This window comes from Struthio camelus, chromosome 5 (assembly GCF_040807025.1).
Source record: "Struthio camelus isolate bStrCam1 chromosome 5, bStrCam1.hap1, whole genome shotgun sequence".
NCBI lineage: Eukaryota > Metazoa > Chordata > Aves > Struthioniformes > Struthionidae > Struthio > Struthio camelus.
Window position 1 is genome coordinate 15,236,124 of NC_090946.1, and position 26,277 is coordinate 15,262,400.

At 40.6% G+C, this 26,277-nt stretch overlaps 1 protein-coding gene across 8 annotated transcripts in view; it reads right to left on the minus strand.

Annotated features, from left to right (window-relative positions):
• LRP5 (LDL receptor related protein 5) overlaps window positions 1-26,277 on the minus strand; it is a 182,894-nt gene that overhangs the window by 33,907 nt on the left and 122,710 nt on the right. For all 8 annotated transcript variants that reach the window (XM_009668307.2, XM_009668299.2, XM_068944612.1 and 5 more), the window contains 6 exons: window positions 10,546-10,762; window positions 8,323-8,612; window positions 6,008-6,234; window positions 5,467-5,651; window positions 1,671-1,994; window positions 479-681 (listed from right to left, as the gene is read on the minus strand). In XM_009668307.2, the coding sequence (XP_009666602.2) occupies window positions 479-681; window positions 1,671-1,994; window positions 5,467-5,651; window positions 6,008-6,234; window positions 8,323-8,612; window positions 10,546-10,762 (1,446 nt within the window). The remainder of the gene's footprint in view (window positions 1-478; window positions 682-1,670; window positions 1,995-5,466; window positions 5,652-6,007; window positions 6,235-8,322; window positions 8,613-10,545; window positions 10,763-26,277) is intronic.

The following is a 26,277-nucleotide window of genomic DNA, read 5'->3' on the forward strand; positions in this document are numbered from 1 at the left end:
TCAGCAATCAGCTCTGTGTTGTATCGGGGTTTAAGCACAGCTTGGATAGCTGAGACAGTTTTCATTTTGAAAGAGCTTTACAACGATGACAATACGATCACACAACTGGCATGCAAAATATCGATTCTGGTACATAATTTCTCTGCCTTGAGTATAGTCCAGAGAGACAGTGAATCTGCCTTACTTCACTACCTATCCTTAACTAAACATCGCAGTTCAAGGCTTATAGTTCCAGATGTGCACGATGATACAGTTATCATATTCTATTATACTACTTTGTGTACAAACTAAAATCACAGTCTTAAAAGCCTTTGGTAATTTTTATATGTAAGCAGATGAATACCTGTATAAGTGCTGGCAAGACTGAAGTTTAAACTAATGATCCCTTGGTGCAAGGGTGAGAGAGGAAAGTCAAGTATAAAATACAAAGCACGCAAAAAGGCTCACACAGAAGTGTGTGTACGCCGGGTAAACTTGCCTGAGTGCCATCATCTTTGGCTCTTTTTATAATATTCTGACGTCCATCCACCCAATAGATCAATTTATCTAAGGGATCATAATCTATAGCCTTGACATTCCTTAGACCATGCATAGGCAGGATGATATCTGGACTTTGTTGGTCATCTGGTATCATCCGACTGATCGCTGACTTCTGGCTAAACAACAGGAAGCTGGTAGGGGCTGAAACAAGGCAAAACAAAACGTGTAAGAAAAAGCAGCTTACACTGTCAAACATATTGGTAGCAATCACTTACACATCTAAGACAAGGAATATGTGGAGCAAAACCCCAAAGAGACAAAAGCATTCACGATGAAAACTAAGATAGTCATAGTTTGTGATTTTTGCTCTGAAGCTGAAAAAGTCTTTTCGTATCCTTTCAGAGAGCAAAGGCACATATCCTCACACCAAGACAGTATTTTTGTTTTATATTATGAAACAATACCCATGTGGGATTTAAGTAGCACCGGTAACATTGTGAAATACAGAGTCACAGGTTTTCATATATTATCCTCTCCTCTGGTTAAAACTTCCTCATAAGCCTCTGTGCCATGATATCCGAAGGCTGGTTTGTTTGTTTGTTTGTTTGAGTCAACAGCACATTTTCCATTCATCTGCTATTTTCATTAGAAACTTAGATTCCTATGGACAACCAGCGAATTGGCAGGCTCGTAACGTTACACGTAGGGGGAACACGAACTTACGTGATCTCCCAAGTGCATGTGCATGTTGCTAAGACTACTTAGGAAGCTGTTTTTGTGAGTGTTATTTTTTACTGACTTTATTAACACTTGTCTAACTAAAACACTTGAGAGGAAAAGATGTCTTTGTTTAGAATTTCTCTCCCACCCACCTACACACTCAAGTAAAGACTAGGAAAGCTTCCAGTGCACAGCTGAATCACCTCAACAAATACTTTTAGTGAAACAAGAAAGACCAGACTTGACCGTGCTGTTATTTCTAAGATGTTAAATGCAAATCTTCCAGCCATTAGTCATGTCACAAAAACGGACAAAGAACTCCACATTCTGACCTCATATTCCAGATCACCTTTAAAGCCAGAACCTTTGATACAGACATGCAATATCCTTTCCCTTTCTATACTAAAAGCAATACAACCAGCCAGGAGCTACAAGTACTGAAGAATACGGTAGTAAACAAAAAGGCTTACAGCTACAGTTCCTGCTGTTGGGATCCAAGGTGTAATGAGCAGCACAGCCGCACCTAAATCCATTCGGTATGGCAAGGCACAGGTGGCCGCAGTGGCCATTGTTTTGCACACAATCATTCAAGCCATCCTGCCGCGAAGAATGAAAGACCAATATATCCATCACAAAATCCAGATGGCCCTGAATAAGCGTCCTGTTCTTCCCATTGGTCTTGTCTGCTCTTTCTATACTGTGAAGATTCCAGTCTGTCCAGTAGATGTAGTCACTATATTGGGTTAATCCAAATGGATGAGGTAGATCATCTGCTATGATTTCTCTTTCTTGTCCTATAAGAATAAGGATAATCACTTAAAGGATGGTTATGATGAAACGGAGGATGAAATGATTAAATGGAAAATGTGATGCATACTAAGAAAAAATTTTTTCTTCCATTCTTAAAATAAAGCCTCATTTCCCAGGTCAGCGTCGTGAGATTAAAGTTTCATTATTAAGCAGTATCGACTGAAGAGGTAAAACTGAAATACTTGCAGTCAAAAATCTTATCCTGATACCCTCTCTCCTATAAAGCAATTTGAGAGCGTGCCAGCATATTGCCATTTAAGTAACTACTCTACGTCATATGCTCAACATGCCAAATAAACACTGGAAAGCATGTTCAAGAACACCAAGAACTCCAGGAATCTCTTAAGCCAATAAAAAAATCCCAAACAACTGATATGCACAGAAGCAACATACAACAAATGTGAGATTCAGAGAAAGAGCTATGAGAAATGACGGTGTTGCATTCAAGAAACTAAAATCATTTGCAGTACAATTTAACATACAGCTACCCCAATGGGATTTGGAAACCATTTGTGTGGCAGAAATCCCAATCCTCCCACACACTGTGGCTCAGTTAGCAACATTCATAACACATTTAACATCGTCTGGAGTATTATATGGGCATTGCCAGAGATGCGACACTGAAGTAGGTAAACTCTTACTTGAAATCACGTTCCTAAACATTTTCAAGCACAAACCTCCATGAATCTATGCCATTTTAGGTTAAATGAAGATGTAGCCTTCTTCAGCATCATCTCCCCCTGCCTCAGACAAACATCCCATGCTAGATTCTACAGAACACCCTTTTTTCTTCCCTTGCCCTCCTTTCCTTCATGCCCTCTCACATTTGGCCAAGAATGGAAAAATAAATAAAAATCTAAAAACTAGAACATGAAGCAATTTTCCTATAAACTCTTACTAGAGCAGAGGCATTTTTCCCAACTACCTTTAGGCATCTAAAGGGTCCAAGTTAAGAGCCCACTGTCCTGCACACTCTCGCGCACTTCTTAGAGCAATTCTGGTCCGACACAGATGAGTTCAGGGGACAGGCTCCTTTGGAGGAAGCAGCTAAGCTGCCTAATGGAATTTTGTTAGTTGCTAGATGAAGGAAAATCCAGGAGGATGATTTTTGCCTGCTGCATAACGTTTATCATGTCCAAGAGTAAGCTGGGAGAGCATTCACTCATCCACTTAAGAGTGCTTCATTTACTGCTGATGGGGTAGATGCTTCTATCAGCATCTCCCATTCAGATCCCTTCCTGGCAAGAAGTCCAGCTCCGTGTAATGCAGGTCAAGTTTTAGCCTAACAACATTTCCTTAACCGACCAGCCCACTTGCTGGAAGTCAACCTGAATCTTTACACCCTGCTAACTACAAAGACAGCATACATCGCTGTTAGCGTCAGCAATCCTCCTTCTACTTTCCTACCACAAATAAACGTTAACAGTAGGTTCAGCTTTAGAAACAGTTTAATCTACCACAGATAATTTGAATATTTCTTCTCAATACCACAATCAGTTTCTAGTCCAAGTTTGCCAGTGGCTATTTTGCTTCTCTAAGTATTATGCAGAAGCTTAGGGAGAGCTCTGATAGATCGTTTACTCTGGATGAAAAAACAAAACAAGCAAACAAACAAACAACTTAACCACCTCTGGAGAAAGAAACAACCTTACTGCAGTCTCCAAACAGTAACATCCATTCAGCAGTACTTATCTCAAAGCAATGAATACAAGCAAGATGCAAAATCACTGACAGCCTTAGAATCTGAAATTGTACGGCTACATCTGTTTTCCACAGCTTTAATCGTTTTGTTTAAACTTTTCCGAAAATGCTTTTTCTAAACATCTCTAACATCAGCTTGTCAATAAACACCAATGTTTTACCATAGCTAGAGAACAAAATAACGCATACACTGCTGACCGACAGTTATCACCAGAATAGTGTGTGATTGTTTCCATTTTTCTCTTTCTTGCACACGTTTAGCAGCCTACTAAGCAGCTATGGAAGCATGTATTTCAACACATCTTGGTCATCAGCTTAAACTGGAGTCCTGCAGCTCAGCATATATATTAATAGGGAAGCATAAAAAGGTGCAAAGGTTAAGTCAAACTACTGATACTACTCATCTGTTTTTTGTTTTTGTTTGTTTGTTTAAGTCCCTCCAAAACATACCAGAGATCCTTTTTTCCCCCCATGAACAGTTTTTCCAGGTTTTTTTTTTTTTTTTTGGGGGGGGGGGGAGGGAAGGGCTTCTTGTTGTTGTTTTAACTAGAGCATGAGATTTACAAACGGAAGCACATAAAACCTGGTAGAAGCACAAAAGCCAGATACTCTATGCTCTGAAGACATGCAAACACAAAAACACCTTAAAAAACCTCATTCTAACAGTGGCTTTTCATAAAAGATTAAAAAAACAGAAGAGTGAGTTGTAGGGATGCTATATATGTCATTAGCCAAAGCATTACTGCAACAATCCCATAGGAGTTTGCTTAAATACCATGTCTTCTGCCACATAAACCTTGTTTTTTATGTTGGAATCCCAGAGGATTAATTCATATCTAACAGAAGCACCTCATTTGTTATTTTCCCTTCTTTCACCAATTAGTTATCATGTCACTTTTAATGTAAAAGTTTATAAATCTTAGCACAACCGTTTGCATATCTTTTGGAATCCCAATGGAAAATAGGAAAACGTGTCACATTAAGAACAAAAAACGTTATGATACGCTGCAGAAGAAGCTACCCTTTGAGACTGCAGGCTGTGCAAGGAGCATGTTAGTTTGGATTTTGAACTAATAAAACTAGTCTAAAGCTGGAATCTGAAAATAAAGATCTGGAGTCAGATAATACTTCGACAGGAAGTTAAGAGTCCAGACTTAAAAGTCAGGCATGGTTTACAGTGAACCTGTAAGTTATCCTCACCTTGAGGAACTCGGAGGTCATCTCGCTGCTTTGGCAAAACATTCAATTTAATAACAGTACAGAGAAATGAGGTTAAAATGACATCATATCTCACACAGGTTTTTAGATGGGGAACCACAATGTTTTACTTTCCTGGTATGACATTTTAGAAAGTATAGTTATTAAATTACGAAGCCTATTTTTATCCCTTTAAGCATCTAGCTCTTCACTTACTCTCAAAAGAAAAATATACATACACATTCACCTATCCTACTATTTCAATTTTCAAAAATATTAGTCACCACAAACTAGTAGCATACATGTTTTAAGTCTAATAAATCTAACACACTCGACATCTTAGAGAAAAAGCTAGGTGATTTAACACTTTATATGGAATACCTCTCAGAAAGATAAGGGTTAGTTTGGAGACAACAATTCCAAGGGTTTAATTAAAACCCTAAAAATCTACTCAATCCCTTCACTGCTCTAAAAATCTACTCAATCCCTTCACTGCAGTCGGTGCCTATTTCTGTAGCGGCTAGTGTAACTCTGGGGCGTAGTATAACAGCAGATTACCTAGCATATTCGACGACTCAATCATGCTTGTATCTAAGTCAGTCCAATATAGCCTTTGGTCTGCATAATCAATGGTGAGATCATTGGCACGACCCACTTTATCCACCAACGTGATGCTGTTTGTTCCATCCATGTAGGCCCGAACAATCCTAGGTTTACCTCCCCATTCTGTCCAGTACATGTACCTGCAGTGACAAGTGGAAGAAAAAGATTACAACTAGGTGAGAGTGAGCTCAGCTCCATGCTTTAATTTTCTGAATTTATTTTCAGTTCAGTTCAAAGAAACGGGAATAACCCATGTGACTATGTGCTGTTAATCAGTGTATATTAGAGCACTCCTTTCTTATACAAGGACAAAAAAAAAAAAAAAAGATTGACAATTCTTAATTTTTCCACTGCAGCCCAGAGGATTGTGGAATTCATGAAATGTTTCATCGTGTTTCAAAAACCCTAAAGAAACGGAGCTATAGAAAGTGCCAAGTTATCTCGTCACATACAAGCAGATGCAAACAAAGCTTGGAAAAATAACCAAGGCCCTTACCCTTTGGTAGGATCGAGAGCTAAAGACCTTGGGTTGTCTAAGTCCTTCCACACAAGAACCTGCCTGAACTGTCCATCCAGGCGGGCCACTTCAATTCGGTTGGTTCCAGTATCTGCCCAGTAGAGGTTCTTTCCCATCCAGTCCACAGCCATTCCCTCAGGATAATCTAGCCCAAACTCAATCACATGCTCAACAGAGCTCCCATTCATGAAAGCCCGGCTTATGGTCTGGAAAACAATTGGGTAAAATTATTACAGCGCTTTATGGATACCCCACCAAAATAAAAAGAAGTGATTATGAAGTTAGTGTACAAAAAAAGTTTAAAAAAAAAAAAAAAAATCAGCCAGTGTTACATTTTTAAAATAAGCCTCTGCTATCAAAAGAAGATGCATCAATTCACAAGATAAAAAGGCCTCTATTTTCAAAAAAGCAGCAGTTTATGACCACCAGTCCAAGACACCTTAAAAGGACGTGATTTTCAGAAAGCACTATGCATCTGCATGTTCTTCCTTGTCCCTTCTTCCACCCCACTTCATTTGCACATAAAAAAGAAAAAATATTTTCTTAAAAGTACTTAATTCTTTGTAATGCTTTAAGTCTCAGGAACACATCTCACTTCAGAGAAATTTGAACTGAATTGTTTATCATGATCAGTCACCTTGAGCAAGTCTGCTGATCCCATCTACGTTTCAGCTATACACACAGCAAAACAAGTCATGGGACAAGGATTACGCACAGGTAAATAAACCACTGCTAACAAGGAGCACTGGCACAGCCCCAGGTAAATCACTGGTAACATCCAGGACCTGGGTACGATTCCCCTCTCTTGTTATCTAATTAACACTGAGTAATCATTCTACATTGATTCCTAACTGCCTGCTAAAATTTCAGCTACCAATTTCTTTATCACATGAGAAACGAACATAAGAGAATAACAGACAGTTTACCTGTTTGAAGGGAAATGATCGCGTACTATATTTTCACAGATATAACCCACACCTTGGAAAACATGCAATCCTTTTTGAAAATGAGTCCTCATATAACCTGCTCCCAGTTCAGAGGGCGTGGGACATGAGGGATGTAGCAGTCACCGCAGGAAAAGAAGCGGTCTATGGAAACAGGAGGAGGGCTCTGAAGTTACCCTACTTGTGGGGAGTTAAGGGCAGGGGGAGTGAAAATCCACACACCCTATGTCACATGCGTGAAAATACAATATACTGGATGACTCAGGAGGCCACAAGCAATTAAAATGTTTTCCAGTTCTGTACAAAGTGACACTGGGACCTACTCATTGTTTCAGTGGAAGAAAGGTATTTTCCACTATAAATGGTTAAGACAACCCTAGCCCCAGCTCTCCACATGCTTGTGTGAGACTTATTTAGTAACTGTGTCTGCAGCACACTAATTTATTACATTGGCACTGCTCTTAGAGGAAAGGGTACCTGCATCACAAACTGCACTGTTAACACTGAAGCACAGCCCTCATTAGTCTTCACAGAGAGAAGACTAATGGAAACTGCACTAGCACTGCGAGCCCTAAAAGGGAGCTCTGCCCTGTTATGGCTGAGGCATGTTGGCAAGGAAACTTGGACCACTCACAGAAAACCCATTAAGAGGCTACACAGAGGAATTCAGTCCCCAGTGAAATGAGTCTGCCATTTTCTCCCGTTACTTGATTCACTAAAAAAGCTAAGTGACGCTGATGAATGACACATACTCTCTTTAGCATGTTCCTGGGTATGAACCAAACGTTTCACATCAAATTTCAAACTGACGGGGAACGCACTGACATAAAACTGGGCGGATGACAAGGTGCAGAGAGGACTAGGCAAGCTTCCTGGCCTCCTCTGTGTAGCTGAATCACACCAAGCTGGAGCCACAGGCCAACAGTAACTAATCCAAGGTTCACTTGCCAAATGTTGATATTGAATACGGTTGTCTTCCAAGTCAAAACTGGAGGGGGTTAGCAAGCTCAGGAGGTTGCCAAGCTTGATGTTTACATTTCCCTGCTACGTGGCACGAACACAGCTTTTCTACAATAGGTACATATATGGATGCAACACATGCGGCATCCAAGATTTAGACGTTCAGTGTGAGCAGACACCAATTTAGGTTTTTATTTGAAGCGGGAGCATGCCTGTCACCCAACTGCGCATTCAACAATGCAACTGTCTCCATCCTCAAGAGTCTCCTTGGATGCAATTCAATGACAACATTAGCAACTGCATGATAGATCATGTAACAGAGACCTTTGTTAGATCAAAAGAACTGCTCTGTGAGACTTTATATTCAGGGAATTTGCATGTCAGTAATACCTTCAAACTAACATCAGTCCAATAGATTCTGTTATCAGACACATCAAAATCCAGAGCAGATGCCTCCTTGACTCCCGTAAGAGGAATAGCAACATCATTATTATTGGTTTCGAGAGAAATCCTATGAATCGCTGCTCGGCTGGTGAAAACTAAGAAGGCTTCAGGAATGATGCAAGTCTTCATGTCACTCAGCAGCTCAAGGCCAATGGGACAGGCACACCTAGTCTCCTGGGGTGTAAAAAAACACAGATGGCTGCAGCCTCCGTTGTTCTCCGCACAGGGATTAGTTCCTTAAAAACAAAACAAAATAGATATTGGTGCATTGAGGAGGAAGGAAGAAAGGAGGAAGGGGGGAGGCTAAATGGAAATGCAGTTTATAAATTTTCAAAATAGTTTAACACTATGAGTTGTCAACAGGGAACTCCAGAAAAAGACATTCAAAACTAGTTCTTTCCTTCTACCCAAGGATTAAGAGGCTGGTCCTGTCCTTCCTAAAGTACAAACAACAGCTACAAATATATCCTTCTAGTTTCCCCAAAGATTAAATTCCTTCACTGAAGGCAAGCAATTACACGTATGTTCAACCTGGCTATTTTTGGCCGAGTAACGAACCGTTGTATCTCTTCGAAACAGTCAACTTTAAAACGTGCTCGAGTTCAGTGACACAAAATAGTGAGAAGACCTAGATAACTGCAGTTCTTTCCCAGCTCCTTAATTTAATGCCGAGATTCATTAGCAGAAACAATTACAACAAGATCACCACAATTTCACGCTTATTTTATCCATGTGAACAAATATGACTAGATGGGGAGGAAATGTGGGGGGGGGGGGCGGGGGGAAGCAAGTGTCAAAAGACAAACTGGTGCCTTTCTCTATCAGCTGGAACCAGGGATTTAGCTATTTAAAGACTGTTACTGCAAGAAAATCTCCAAGATTGCTCTGACCAAGGTTTCTTTTTCATTTTCCCTTTTTAGGGCATATAGATTTCACAGTGCCTTAGCTTATGTGAGTTTGTTTAGAAGCATTTGAAATCAATGGATCAAGCTGATTTGCCCCATTGACATGCCACTGGTAGTCAAGAAACTTGTTTTTTTTAAGAGCTGACTACCCCACCAAAACCACATCTTTTCAGATCCGCTTAAAGCTCTGGGACCTGGGTATGGAAGTTTCATGTTATACAGTATAAGAAAACAAGTTCAGAATCACCCTTGTACCGACTGTCCTAACTTTGCTGGGGGAGGTTAGTATGAAATGCAATTTGTGATGCCCCTGTGCTGCTGTGACATCCACTACCTTTAGGAATAAGCCCTTTCACAGTATATCAAGTTGCAACATGAAGATGTTATTATGCTCTAAGTATAACTTCCTGAAAGGTTGGAAATCCATGTACTGGCAGGGTGTAATTTAGCAACGCAATATGCGTCACTCTTTTGCAACTGTCAGTTGTTTTAATAGTCAATAGTTAATCCATTTACTGCCATGCCCAGACTCCAGTCTTCCAGGTAGCAGACAGGTCTGCGGTGAGTATGCCTGTTAGGTGGTATTACTGAAGCCAGAAGGAATTCAAACTGCTTGGCAACACCCCTGACTGACTCTGCCGCACTATGCAAGCTGCGGCCCTAAACCGTTGGCCTCCGTGCACCTCTTTACACTACAAGTTTCATCAGACGCAGTGGAAGGACACAGAGCTTCAGCTGCGTGAGGGTAGTTCCTGCCCAACTTGCTCCCTAACGTCACGCTCGGGGCAAGAGTTAAGTGCATTTCATTTGCGGCTGGGCCACACTGTAATGGCCACTACCTGTGACTACCCCACACTCAGTGGGGGAGAACATCCTGCTAACCGAAAAACACTGGGACTTCGTACTGGAGGAAGAGAACAATAGAAAATAGAGCAATTCTGTGAGCACCGGAAGTAATGACGCCAGACTTCCTATGGACTGGAGGCAGGAATAAAGTTCCTAACTCTTTTGACAAAAAGTCAAAGACAGTGTAACGGAAGCTGTGGAAGACTTACGCTGAGTGTCAATAAAAACTGGAAGCGCATGCTTCTTTTGAAATACTATGCTTTTCCAGCTGCAGAAAAAACAGGTACAGTTTTCCTTTGAAATCATTAAAACATACAAGACCATAGTTATTCGCATCACAAGTGATAAAAAGTTACTTAATGAAAGCAAGCCCGTCTAAAAACTACTCTGGATCCAGCCTATGATTGCTCGTGCTTACCAAACACTTTGGTAACACTTGTTGCTTTAAGGCCCATTAAGTCTGGTAGCTGATCAATAATGATGTCTCTGCTAGCCCTTATCTTGTGCACCCTTTCAATGCTTCGTCTCTGCCAGTCAGTCCAGTAGATGTAGTCTCCCAGCAGCGTGAACCCAAATATATGTGGAAGCTTATCTTCTAGGAGGGTTTTCCTCATCGTTCCATCAACATTTATGACCTGTGGGACATACAAGAAAAAAAGGAAAAAAAAAAAAAATCAGTTCTAATGTGGCTGCAATTAAAAAGATGATACCCATCATATTTTGACAACTCCTCTATTTCTACACAAGAACCTCCCAAAACAAACAGCATGCCTCCTTAAAAACAATACAGTTGGAGGTTTGTCCAAAGTGAAATGGGTGGAATGACAAGCCTGCAAGTGGGGAATCTCACCCCTTACCCACTGAAAAAGCTAAGCAACGTGACGTTGCCGCTGCGATGGCGGGGCTTTTGGGGAGGGGGATGAGGTTCAGGGTTTTTTTCATCTTCATGCATGTCTTGGTCTCACTTTCAAACTCTTCCCCCCCAAAACAATGGATTGCTAGAGTGGCCTTTGGCACTTGATCATGGCGACCAAAAGCCATCAGAATCCTTTTGATCACAACAAGACCATGTAGAATCTGCACCTGCTTTGCCTGCTTTCCAAAACATCAGCTTTTACTAGAAAATAATTACAGTTTTCGCACTCTTGCGATAAAAACAATCTTTCAGCTGCCAAGTAAGTCCTGACTGATATAAACCTCTCTTCCTAAAACTGCAGAGAAAGTTACATAGTAGCGCAGATGGGATAAGCCCCTCAGATCCATATCTGCTATTAGGTAATTGTTTCACATCTGATCACTACAATAGCCTTATGCTATCCCACTTTGCTTGACACAGAAGGAAAGAGATTCGCATAGAGTGACCGCGGTCAGTCATCACTGGGCAAGACAGGAAAATAACATGTTAAGGTACAATCCCCCACACCACAGGTTAAAACTGGCATCCATCTACAGCACAGACTGCAATAATCTTTTCAAACATCCATGACCCACGCCAAGGAGTAAATATCAACCCCCTCTATGTAGCAGACAAAACTCAGACTCCTCTCCACCTTACCTTCTTGCAATTGATAGCTGCAATGTAACTATTTATATTTATTTTATGAAAATTTAGACTGTGGGCAGCATCAAGTTCAGTTTCATACTAAAACCAAAACAAAGACCACCACATGTAGGACTCTATTTTCCAATGTGATTCAGTTAAGCCTCTGTTTGCTGCTGGAAGCGCTTCACAGGTGGACGTCTGCTGTGCTTTGACCTAGGTTACGCATAAGTTGTGACTGAGGCAGAAATTTAAGCCATCTCCTCTTTGCCGTCATTTGGAAATTATTTGTTTATTCAGATTTGAGATATTTAACCTGTACCTTCTGGAAATTAAATTGTCTTCCCCGTACAACGCTTCTATTTTCTTGCGATTTCAAGACAGCAACGGTGATTTCAGCACTGTAGGCCCTCAGCTTGTAAAATGTTACGTGTTTAAGCAGTATCTATTTCTGATTTAAAATGTTTATGATTAAAGGCAATGTACCATTAAACCATTAAAGGCCTGGCAATGTACTGGGCGGTCACAATCTTCCACAAGTTGGGCGGCAGGGAGCACACACACCGTTTGCTAACAGTGCAACTAATGACAATCACCATGGCTTATTAAATCAACACTTGAATGTCAACACGTGCATGCACAGCCACGCTAGGTATCCAAATTTAAAAGTGAAACCTCCCATTTGAAATCTGGTGTTCCTATTACTGTTAAAAGTCTTACAAATTTGTGAAAACAACATGCATTTCTTGCATGAGGAAATTAATCTGGGCACAACGTTTCCTTTCTGGAGGAATTCAATTTAGATGTGGTCACCAGTTAGTTCTACTACATGAATTTTATCTGAAAAAACTGTTAAGTGCTAGCACACGTGGGACGGATGATAGATCTTCCAGCCACCACCAGCCAAACAGCAGAGGGGAGCAGTCAGCTACTGCATCCTGTATTTATCTGAGCTAGATACAAAAAGCATCACTATAACACAGTCTTTATCTTGCGTTATTAGGGTGCAGATGGCTTTAAAGGGAGATGATTGAAAACAACTTCATAAGAACTTTTAGACTAACTAGCAGCTTATGTGAATTTGAACACATGCTATAATGTACACTTATTATATGAGATAGGAAATATGAAGTCTAAAACAAGAAAATATTCAAATTAGGCAACGTTAGAAACCCCTGACACAAAAATCTCAACAATTCAGTCAACGAGTTAACAGCGGAAAGAAGCCCTAAGAATCAGCACACCTCTTTTGCCTCTTTTTTGTGCTCTTGACAAAGGAAAGGGCTCGCATTTTTCTTAATTAACAGGGCAAAAGAGTTGAAGACTAAAACGTGGACAAGACATGCATAGGCATTGTTTGCAAGCACTGAGAAATTTCCCAGACACCCTGAAACTATGAGAAAGGGGTAAATCCAAGGATTTCTTCCAGATAAAAAGCCTCCTGCTGGAGACAGTTAAAAATAACAGTGACATTCCTTAATACTAAGTTTTGGGGAAGTTGTGTGTCAAGCAATCAAGCCATAATTCCTCTACAACTCGGAGAAGTAGCAGAGTCTTAAGATTAATGTCTTTTTATTTAGCTAAGCTAAATAGGGCACATTACAAAAAAAAAAAAAAAAAAAAAAAAAAAAAAGGTTATGTCTGCGGTTAAAAGCCAAATGGTTCTGCAATTATCTCATTACATCATGTCCAGGCAAACCCCAAATGCTCGTTTATTTAAAACAGTATCAATCCCACAGGCAATACTGCGGGTTCAAGAGTTCATCATGCATACTCAGGTGCTGGAGCCAAACCGGTGCCACGTTAAGTAAACAAGCCACAATTTCCTTTACAAACACAACAATGCATTGGGAGGACGACGATCGAACTAGCACATTGCAAACTTTTTTTTTTTTTTTTTTTTAAACAGAGATGGATGGTAAAAGTATAATTCAAATACTAGCCCTGTTGACTAAAATACACCAGGCTCAGATTGCATCCAAGGATGCAGAAGCATACATTATTTATATCCATGCACATCTGTGCACGTTGTTAACTTGCACAGGCACCACTGAAGCTACAAAATGAAAAGTCTGTTGGGCAACCTAGTCCTATCCTGCCCCAGTAAAGAACGAGTCCTACACTATACTACTGAGGAAGCATAATGGGAATGGAGAGCAAAAATGAGGTACAGCAAAAAATGTTTAATGGCTTATATTTTGGCTAAGAGGGAAATGGAGCGTTTTCTTTCTTTCTCTCTCTCTCTCTCCCCAAAAGCCCATTGGGCAGAAGAGTGAAGAAATCCAAGCACCTTCACTTGGACGAGGGAGAATGATTTGGACCTGAAGGATTTTTCCATACTGGGCAGTCAGACCCTCTCGGTGGCAGCTAAACTGTGTCAGCAGGCAGGACGTGCTAATCACTAGACTATTTTCTAGAAGCAGCCAGGGCAAAGCTTGGACAACTCACAGTGAACTGTCACATGCAGTTCAATATAGGTATATACACACTATCTAACTTGCAGAAAGGTACCAGACTAATCTTGCAGGTAAACCCTACCGATTTGGCATACTCTCTCTTTTGAATTTTGCCGTCATCCATCTTCCCAGAGATTCACCTCCTCTTTAGCACATGAACTGAAAACATGAGGACGCAAAACAAGAAGTTAATCTACAAACAGGCCTCACAATGAGGACGCAAAACAAGAAGTTAATCTACAAATAGGCCTCACAATGTGGCCGGAAGCACAACTCCTCCCCCTAAAACTGCACAGCTAATAAATACCCCATCAACTCACCATTTCATGTGTGCCGTTGTGCCGACTGCAGCCCAAGGGAAACTATTGAGGTGCATGCAGATTTTAGTAGGAAGATAATCTTATCCACAGAAAATTAAGTGCATTAAGAAGCCTTCTGCAAGATTCAAGTAGCTAAGGATGCTGTCCCATACAGAATACGTCAGATTAGATACATTCAAAGAAATACACATCAAAGAATTACAGCTGCTGTTCAGTGTAGGCAGCTGTGTTACTACTCCCTTTCTTGCACTGATAATATCTGCCAGCCGGACCGCATAGTGAACCCATTCAGAGAGCTGATCCATGAAACAAAACAGTATTTCGGGGCATAGCTTTCAGTTAGAGGCAACTTCTGGAATTGATTCAATGTTTGGCTGCACAAGCACCCGTACTAGTATGAGTAAATGGACAGGAACATGCAATAGAGCAGGAAAAAGGCCCCCTGGCCTTAAACACCATTCTCAGTGGTACAAGCATGTTGTTTCATAAAATAGCTTTCCTTTTCCCACTCATTATCCAAAATTTTTCCTCAAAACATCCTGAGGACAGAATAGGCTTTTGCTACTCAGGAATTTCTTCCCCTTTCCATAACTGATAAATGGATCTTGACTCGGGTCAAAGGATAAACGCAACACTAAATCTGCTGTGCTTCCATACAAAACATTGCAAGGTCCCCTTGAACGGAGGCACATGCTAAAAGCTCCTGATTACTCTTAAGACTTCAATGATAAATCTTTTAATGAGGTATCACCAAGCACAGCTAAAATCCATCATGAGCAAAATGAAATCAACATCAAACGCCTTAATGAACTGAATTACACAGAAAGCACAGTAAGGTGATAAGGTGTGATTTTGTTTAGATGCTGCTGCACAGCGTATGCAAAACGATTTAACCAGTATTTCCAAATATAACACTCAAAAGCTCTTGGTGCTTTGAAGAAGATTAAAGTAAAACAATGCAATTAAATTCTACACTTCAGCGTGATTCATGCAGCCAGCTTGTATTTCAGGCGTATCTATGAAAGAACAACTCGGCATAGATATAGAATGTCTCCTGACGTTCTCAACAAAGAGAACTCAGACACCTTGCTCCTCTATTTAATTCATTAAGATAAAACAAAATTTATTCAATTGCTACAGACCAAGCTGAGGCAAACAGAAACCAGTTCTTGGACTGAGCTAAATCACTCCGTGAATAGTAAGCAGACATAGTAGGCTGGCCCTGGTACAACGATGTCAGTGCCACACGATCAGGGGATCCACGAGTCAGCTTGGCTGACAGTCAATGACAGTTTTCTCAGAGAGTGGGATTTCACAGCCTGTGGAAGATGAGAGCAACTTGATTGGCCTCTAACAATTCTCCCCGGAAGATCCTAAAAAGCATCTTAAGGGAACTGTGCCTAGTCATCCTTGGCTGGAGAAAGGACCTGTGAGACATATGCCATGTAGATGGCAGTAAACAGGGAAAGAAAAAAGACAAAGGGAAAAAGAAGGGAAGTGAAAAACTCCAGAGGGTCAAAAACCCTGCCCCAGAAAGAGAAGAGTGAAGCAGCTGTGAGCAGGCTGTACCACAGTCTATATTCAGCTGAGTTTAAGCCATTCGTTAACATTTCCAACAGCTGAAATAGAACCACCTTTCATCAATGCTTCAGGATTCCTTTTTTTCCATTCTGAAGGGGCTTAATGCCAGGCATGTATTGGCAGACACTAGCAAGCAGAAAAGAGAATAAAATTAAAAACAAACAGTACCAAAACTCACATATCGATGAAGAAAGGGAGAGAGGAGGGAAACACATCTGACCGTTTTCTACAAAAATAAGACTACTTCAGTCTCTTAGTAATCTGTTGCTCAAACACTTGGGTCAAAAATGAGAATTTAGAAAGCAAATCTTCATTGTTCTGTCAACTCTATGAGAACATAAATGATTTTTAAAAGACTGTCATGCAACAACTGCAGTCCAAAGTGACAACATTTAGGCTGTCTGGTAAAAGATATATCATAAATAAAGTTCAATGGGTTTTTATTGTCATTACATTTCATAGATTAAACATTCTACCATGACTCTTCTGTTGGATCATTCTCATGTCAGGTAAGGTTTGATATGGACGCACATGCTTTTCCCCCCCGCCCCCGAACTGTCAGTTTGCTTGAGTGTCCGTGTTGGTTACCAACTGCAAATAATTCAGTCAGTTCCTTTTTACAGATTTCAGTAATCCTACTTTTTCTTCAAGAAGCCCAACTATCAGCACCAACCAACATTTAGAATAAGCTATGAACCAAGAGAGCATGCAGAATGAATCTACAGAACATGAGTGAAACACTCCTACTGAGCAGTAGGCAAGGAATCTACAAAGTATCACAATTTGCAATTTTCAGTTTCTGCAATTTGCAAAGACATGTAATGACACAACGCTATCCTTTTCTTATAGACCCTTCTCCTTTCTCCAGGAGACACTTCCCCATTTCCCACTGCAGACCATGTCATTTTGCCCTGTTGAGGACACAGCAGGACAAGATACTTCTCTATGGCGGCATCTGGCTCATATTTTTACTCATAAATCAAAGCCACTTTAAGATGTTCAGGTAAAAAGCACTGCAAGTGGGACTAGCCAAGTGCCATTACTCTATTTGGCAGCCTTGCTTCACATGTACCTTTACGGCCTCCGCAGCTGAAACACAGAAGTAACAGGAGACAACCCGTGCCACCAGGCTCTGCTTTGCAGTTGTGTTGCTACGCGAGCCCCACAGACACGGAAAGCAAGTTAGCTGGTGCATAATATCAAACTAAAGCTGTCTGAAAAAGAGCCCTCACTCAAACATTTTCTTGATAAGTCAAAAAAAAGAAAAAAAAAAAACCACCCTCAACTACTAAAATGCATGCTCTATGGTGTCATGCACTTCCACGGGTCAGTTAGAAACTCCACCCAGAGACACGATCAGAGCACCACAGGCTCTGTTGAGGATCGTGACAAGAACATGTATGTCCCTATCCGCTTCTTATAAAATGCCTCTTAAGGTGCACATCCAGTTCTGAAGGTGCAGGTCCTAAGCTGAATTCAGCGCTCATCATCAGCTTCAGTGTAACAGCCATGTGCAATTGACAACTTTTATTAATCCTCCCTCTCTTCCCCTCTACAGTTTTTATTTTTACGACTAATTTCTCAGCTTTGTGTCAATTAAGTCGCTAGAAGCCAGCTGGACCTCCCCCTCCCCACAATCTGATCCTATAGGACCAAAACTGCTCCACAGGAGCAATCAACAAACCTATCCTGAGAACCTGGGGAAAAAACAGAGACTGAAGTTGAAATTTTGCGAGGATTTTCAGTCACAATTTGTTTGGCTTGAGTTCTGGTCTCCTCTGTGCAGCTCCCGGAGCGCAGGAGGCTGTGCCTCCTGTCCGATAGAAGCCTGCTTTCAGTTTCTCCCCAAAAACAGGCCAGATGCCAATATCTTTCAAAGGAAGAAGTGGTCAACGCTACGCTCACGTAGGCTCAGACAACCTCTCCAGGTAGCAGAGAGAAGCCTGTCTCAGACCATCTCTGAAGACCAGCTCTAACCCTGAGATCACGTTGACCTGTCAATCAGGATCTAAAACTGCAAGACAAAGACTGCATTTACAACATTGCCCAATGACCTAGCTGTGGACTAAGCCAAGGGTTCATCCGGGCTCCAAAAGCATTTTTGGTTTGAACTGACTACGCAATGTCATCATTTTTTTGGCCAGCAGAAACAAATGCTAACATCCCCTTCATTTACGCTTGAGAGATCCCCAGAACACTACTGGGGACATCCCTGTAGTTCATTCTTCTTGTTTAATTCAACTCAGCTACAAGGTTGTCAATGAGACCTGGCTTGGCTGGTCCCTCTTAGGTTGAAACAGCTTGTGTTAAGAGAGCAGGTGAAAAACAGTGAAGTCAAAAAGAGAGCACAAAGTCTGGAGACATACAGTACATCTTTGGAAAATCATGGCCCCAGAAATCAGTATACTTTCAGCTTGAGGGAATGTATTAAAAACCTAATGGGCCAAAACAAACTGAGTTATTAATTCTTCCCTAAATGTGTTAGATTCTACCAGATTACTGTTTACATGCTACAAGAGAGAAATGGTCAAAGGTGCATGAAATATATCATATTTAATTGATTGGGATTCTAGGGATGTTGCTTGCTTGACTAGGTATTCCAAAACCATCTGTTCCAAAAAACAAGATTTACAGCTTCAGAACATTTTTCTTCTCATAAAAAATAAATAAATAAATAAATAAATCAAAAAAAATCTCATAAAAATTAAAGTCTTCACTTCCAAATGAATATAAGACAGGTTAAGTAGTCACTTGTTCAAAAAATTACAGAGAAGTCAAACATAACAGAACATAAATTTAAATTAGCAAAAACACAAAGGCCTATGAAGTTTATAGTGATTTCTTGCTTCCTCTGGGAATAATACACACAAAATATATACCTATTGCAGTGGTTACCTTACCTCAAAATAAATAGCTTTTATGCTCATATTATCACCATGTGAGGTGGTTATTTATTTGCAGTGTAATTGTGTTCATATTTTTCATATGAAATCACTAAAACTACCACACCTGATTTTCTCCTAGGACTTCACAAAATCTTATTAGTTCCAGAGAGAGCATTGCATTTGCAGATAGGCTTTTCAGAACACAAGCACATAGAACAAGCTCTAACAGAGACAGATCAATGGATAGATTTCTCCTTGTTGGCAAGATTGTGTTGACATGATTGCGATCTTGAACCTGCCTACGTTTTACGAATCCAATCTAGGAATAGCTAATGTTCTCCATATGAAGTCCTGTTACATCAGCCTGACATTTCCAGAACTTTGTTCTGCTCACAGGATATCAAAGGATTAAGGGTGCAGCTGGTCAATTCTGCAACTTCTCTCTCATAACCAGGAATTGCAACACGATGGCATGCTGCATTTTCCCCTTAAAAGGGGAAAATGTTGAACACAAACTTTTTCAAAATAATTTATGGCAACTGGCTGCTAGACCTTACAGCTGTGCATAGAAGATATACTGAATCAGTATTTCAGTTTTACTTTTAAGTTGCTTATTTAATACACTTGAGGGAAATCTTACCTCCTGTAAATACACTTTTTTGTTCTGAAACCCTTGCCACCATTAGGTTAAGTTTCAAAGAACGTGCAACAACTCTGAAATTTAGCTAACATCCTTTATGAAAAGGAAATGCATTTCCAACTTCTGAACAACAAGCTAACTAATCCAGGAAAGAGGAAGAATTTAAATTTTTTTATTATAATATTTTTTAAAAACACACACCCATCTTCATTCTTCTCACTTCTTCCCCCATTTCCTTTTTCTTGAAAGTAATTTAAACAGTTCTATCAGATTTTTATCCTCACCATCCCAATCCAAACATTTTCCCAACACTACAGACACCTAAAGGCCATGGAAATAGCACGCCATATAAATATTTACCATGCTGGACTCCTGCTAACAAAATTGGGACGGCACCTACATTTCTAACCTATGTTTACAACATAAAACAGACTTAAAAAATAACAGAGCAAGCTTGGTATGAGAAATAATCTCTGGCAAAGTTTTGAATCTGAAAAACAAATCAGCAGTTTAAATAGCCAAATAGAAGTCTTTTAAAAGTCAAAAGGATGTCAAGAATAACGACTCACTTGGTCTTGCCTTAAAGGTACAGGACAGCATCAGTCCTGTTCCAGCTGTCTGAAAGAAAAAAACGGCTCCCCTGTGCAATTTGTCATGCAAATTCTTAACCTCATCACTGCACAAGTAGTGGCAGCCACTTGTACTTCTTCCATCCTCTTCACACTGCAATAGACATGCGTGAATAGTGCTTCAGAGAAACAAATGATGATGAATCCTTTACGTTTTAAGTCACCCAAAAGGATTTCCATACATGACACTTTTGAAGTCCAAACTTAAGAAAGTAGACCCTAGGTGATCTGTCATGTCCATCTATTTATGGTGCTACACTTTGAAGCATGGATGCTTGCATCCCCACTTCCTAATGAATTAGTCAAGCCTCACACAACTCCTTAATAATTTATCAAAAATAGAACCAAAGCACTCTCATTGAACAAATATTTATATCAGAGGAAGACAGGTGAAATACTAATCCACTACAGCCAGGCAGCAGGCATACACCACCTCCTGGGAGGAAGGCATTGAAAGGCTGAGGTCTTCCGCATGCATCTAGGAAAATCCATTCATAAAGCCTCCTGGCCCAAGTAAATAGTGCATTCTGCTCATGATTTCCTCCTCCTTTCACCCTTTCTAGAAACTCTGTTATGAGTAATCCAGCACAGAAACCTGAACTAGCACGTCCACAGTTAGCTGTTCAAGGCCCAGCCTAAGACACTGCACTAGCATTACTAGCTCCTGCAGAATTAAGCCAGGTGTCTCTGCAAAGCAAGCCCCGTTGCACGTAAGGCCCCTCACAACTGAAACACTATCAGCTGAAAGAACAGATCCTGGTAAGACTCTTCTCTTCCTGCCTTGATAAGATGCTTGCATTCCACTGTCACTTCAGATAAGCAGTCCTATCAATCATATTTGATGAGGAACTAAATAATTATTGTTTATAAAATTCAACCCCATTTACAATTAATATTAGTAATTTGCACTAGGTAGCACTCAAGAGAATTTATTGCTAAAACATAGTTAGCAGATGCTCTTCCATCCCTGCAAATCATTAAAATGCAAAACGCATGATTTTTGATCAGCATAACCTTCAGCTATTTTTAAATAAAGCTACCCTTCCTTCTCAGGCCAAAGCCTCACAAAACAGACAGACCTCAGAGGATGTTCTGAAGCTCAGCCCATTAGGTTCACCACAGGAAACCCAATCCTGAGCTGAAGTCCCTGTCTTGAAAGACTGCAGTACTGAACGTGCTTTGTGGTGTTGCATAGTGAGGGAGCCACTTCTGCAGCCAAAGCTCAAACTCTATTGTGGGATAAACATAACAGAGCAAGGTATACCAACACATCACCCTCTCTTCAGTGCAGCAGCCCTCCTGGAGCTCAGACCTTCAGCTGAAGCATGCTGAACGTTACATTCTTCACACGGATCCTAGAATTGCATGAGTGAACAATAGCAGCCCCGTTCTTAAACGGCTTTTTCACTGGATGAACTCAGCGTACTTCAACAGAAAGGCAAGCACCATTAGCCTGTTCTCCTGGCAGGGCAACGGAGGCACAGGAAAGCAGTTGCCTCAAATCATCAAGCCACAGTGAGAAGAGAACACAGAGCCTCTGAAGGGCCAACCTAACCCTGGATTCACCCCACTGCAGTGGCTCCCTTCACATACTCACGAAGAGAGAGCATTGCCAGGCAGAATAACCTTTTGAGCAAGATTCATGTGTATTATTTTCCACTTATTAAAAAAGAAGAGGAAAAAAAAAAGAGAAAAAGAGGGGAAAAAAGAGAGAAATAGGCTTTCCCAAGGTTCGTCCACAGGGCTGGTTTCATTTAGGAGAATATAAATTCTTCAGTTCATATCACACAGCTTATTTTCCATCCAAGGCCATAGGCGTAGTCAGCAGGGAGAGCAAGACACCTGTAGAAGGCCCCTGAATGTAGACCTAAGTGAGGTTGTTCATCAAGAGCTTCCCAGATTAAGCCGATATGAAACAGTGGAGTCAAGGGTTTAGCTGAAACTTATACTGCTCTAATAAGACCCTCTAAATTTAGACTGTCCTAACAAGGCCCTCTGTTTCACATGACAGATTTTTAGGGGGTGATTCTCTCCTTCCCAACATAAGTAAATGAGAGAAGCATATTTAGCACCTACTAATAGAAAAGTAGACCACACAAAGTCTTTGGGAATTTAGCTACAGCCAAATGTAACTTGCAAGCCTCTTCTGGTGGCATCATGAGGCTGGTCTAAGGTCATAATCAAGACCTCTCTGTTCCAGAAGACAAGTACCTAAGAGTCCCTTCTATTCTGACTTGAGAAGTTAACTCCTCAGATATCAGGAAGAAGATTTGGTTTTATGGCTGGAATATTAGACAAAGACTGATCCCATTGTGTAACCTCAAGCAAGCCACCAAATTTCTCCAAACATCACTTCTCCATCTGCAGAACATGGTCAAGATTTCTTCCCTTTTCCTGAACCCTGCCTTGTCTGTTCAGACTGCAAGTTAAGATTTCTTTCAGAGCACAGCTTAACATTTGGCAGGCTGTGCTGGTCAGGCCAGTTCAAGTAGAGGCCACCTTGCCCCAAGCCCCTCGTTCCAGTATTCATACTGCCACCTTCTTGCTCTGTCAGCACAGCTACTTGTGTGGCCACACAACAAATAGGGCAGAAAATGTATCAGACTGAAAAATATAAAGCTATCTGGCCGGGTTATTTTCCAGCTGGATCAGTTCCCTGCTCTGGTTTGGCACATGGCTTCACAGACTACTATGCCGCACAGAGCAGGGCAGAAACACACTGTCAGTCAGAGTGAGGGCAGGTGACTGCCTGCAGGCACCGATGAAAAGAACATGTGAAATACCATCCTCAGATGTAAGAGAGGACCCATGAGAAAAAAATCTTTTCACATGGCTGGGTAACAGGAGAGCTCTCCTTCTGGAACAGCAAGAGTGATTTTATACTTTAAATTAATTGAGGGGCATATTCTTAAATAATAAATACATTAAGTAATTAAAGAACCTCAGGTAATGGCTGACAACCGTATGTGAGGGGGCTGGCAGTTAACTGGAAACAAATTATAAACTTGTGCTTTCTTATTCCCATACAAATGCCCCCCCAAAAGCTCCTATTTAATGTGAAGCCAAAAGAGCTTGGAGAATAAAAAGCCAACTGGATCCCAGAAAGAGAGGATAAAACACAATCAGCAGAAACTGCACATGCGACTGAGTCACTCACAGGCTGCGTCCACAAAGCCAAGCAATAAATAACTGGCCACATACCACCTCTCACCTGTAATTTGCCCACTAACGAGTCTCTCCTGCAATAAGTAAAATTCCAGACTCCAGGTTCAGTTTCAAGTTATCACAGCTGAAAAGCAAGGAACGTGACATCACGATAAAAGAACTCTGCTTTTCACCCTGAACTTGCAGAGGAGGCAAGGACTCCCCCGCTTGCATTCCAGGATTTATCATTCTGTCCTGTGTCCCATTGACCTTGCAAACACTGGAGAAGGGGAGAACCTCATCTTTCCAAACAGAGATTGCAACATTCTGCTTCTAAGCCCAGAAAGGTTCAGCTGAGAAATCAAGATTTGTTTTTAAAGAGAAAAAACCCTATGTGAATTTGAACTGTAAGAATTTCTACAGAATTCATTAACGATAATATTTCCCTCCCTGAAGGCCTGTACAGCTGAAAACCAGATATTGTCAAGGACTGGACTTACAAGAAAAGGATAATGAAGCAACAACCACTGTCTTGTTTTGCTTTTGGGGTGGAGGGCTTCTTTTTAAAAGGATGCTCACTTCTAAAATAGTTGTTTCTATACCACACATAGTATGAATAAAGCTTTAAAGAGCTCCAACTTAGCGCAGTTAACCCAACTCATTCACATCTTGCAATTGCGACCGTGGCTAGAATAGCAGCGATGGGGTAGTAGATTCAAAAGCAAAGCATTCCACGGAAGCCACAAAATGTTCCTCCCACAGTAAATTTTAAAACCGATACAGGGCAAAGATGGAAAAGCTGATCACTAAGCAGTTAGTCACAAGGCACCCCAACTATTTGGATCAACTGTTGTCCTGCCACGTCAAGGAAAACCCCCGAGCTGAAAAGCATTTGGAGGCTGGGAGAATAGTTCAGGTAAATAGCAAACGCATACCCATTTTTTTGCTCTTTTGGACTTGTCTGTTTTCGTTCACTGTTGGAGTCAAGTACTTGGGGTAGATGGACTTTGGCCTGACCCCAGATGCCCTTTTTAAGTTCCAGCTCAATAACTTAATAGGAAGCCCTAATGAGAACAAGAAAGAAACACTGGAAATAATCATCTGAGCAAGGCGTTTCCTACCTTCTGACTTATTTTTAATGAGAGGAGTCTCCATGTTACAATCTCTGCCTTTGAGGTCAAGCATGACATGAGCAGTACTCACCCTCTCAAATAAAAGGGGGTGAGCATGCGAGATAATCAGCTGCACCTACCTCTCCTGGCTAAGATCTTATTAATGCCTCTTCAAGGCAACAAGGCAACTCTCAAATACAAGCAAAGAGACAGAGAGTTGTAACTGATCAGCGCAAACCCAAAGCTGTTTCTCTCATTAGCATTAGGCACTTTTCCACATTGGGACGTGACATTTCTGGTTCATAATACTTTACTAGCAGAGGGCTAAATAGGGGGTGGAAAGGAAGGGAGGACTGGAAACAAATGCAAATATTGTAGAATATCAAGAACTTGGAAGCACACGCAAAAAAGAGTTCTAAAAAGAACGCTGACTGCCAAACATTGTATGCGCGTACAGCAGCCAGCAGGACAGCATTCACCATGGATGCAACTTTTGTCTGCTACTGTAACACAAAGGCATAAGCACAGCACTTGTTTGTGTGAGTACCTATAAGGATATATAGCATTACACTGCTTAAAAGCATCAAAGCATGCATTCTAAATGAAACAAAAATATTTGCAGTCACATTATCAGCCTACTTTCCTATATCTCGGCAGAAAGCTTACAAATTAATCAGAAACATATGTTTAAGCTTTATTTAAACCTGCTGGAACTTCTAACTGCAAGAAAAAAAGCTTAAAGGAATCAGTGTTAAGTCTCCTTTGAAAATTTATACAAAATCTAAACCTCCGCAAGAAATACCTGAAACAAGCCTTTTTTTTAAACTGAAAGTGAGCAATCACCAGTTACTTCTGAAAAGGATGTGAGCTACAAATACTTAGATTTACAAACAAAATATGCTCCATTGAATTTACTCGTGAAAGCAATTTTTTCCACTTATGTTACAGATAATTATTTTAACCTTGTTAAAATTGTAAAATTCCATACTCCCAAAATTATAAACTGTAGCAAGGCAATAAATCATAAGGTCATTTTAAAATCAATCTCCTTGGCTGGTCTAATCCATTATCGTGGATGCTGTTAGGGATTTAGCTTTAACTAGAAACGACAGTTTTTACTAACATTTCATAGAAACCCCCAGCTATTTCAATGTAACCCTAGTTCAGCAGAAAGTGGTTCATCTCAGTGTAGAAAATGAAGGCAATACAAATTTTTTTTTTTCATTTTTTAAACAAAGAATTAAAGAACTCAAAGGAATCTGCACCTCCACTTTCCCAGTTCCCGAGATTCCCCCAAGCGCTGGTATGGTGTGGACACAGTACCGCAAGGAGATACCGAGTGCGGGCCTGGGAGAGAGAGGCCTCTCTGCAACAGGGTTTGTGCCAGCTATTTGATTTAACTGGACTTCCTAAAGAGTTTGCCTGGTAACGAAAGAAGTGAATAGCACAATGGAAAGATATTAGAGTTATTTCATTTAGGAAGCAGACCACTAGCATTATAAAAATATTCACATTCTACCTGAAAATGAATCCAAGAGCTGCTCCTGTGAAAACAGTTAAGTGACTGAAGAAAATGATTGCAGAAAATATTTCTGTGTTAAAAAAACACACACACACATTGAAAAACCTTACTATCTTCCAGCCAAGAAAAGCTGAAATGTGGTAATACAAATAGTATTAATTTATCTCTACCCCTAGAAACATATATTAAATTTCCAAGTTCTTTGTTTCTTTCAGGGGCACATGAAGGTGAGAAATTGTGGTTATTCATTGCTACCACTGCAAAACTATTTGATATGCTTCCTAGGAGAAAGTTCTTCAACCTGATTCTCCTCTAGCTTGT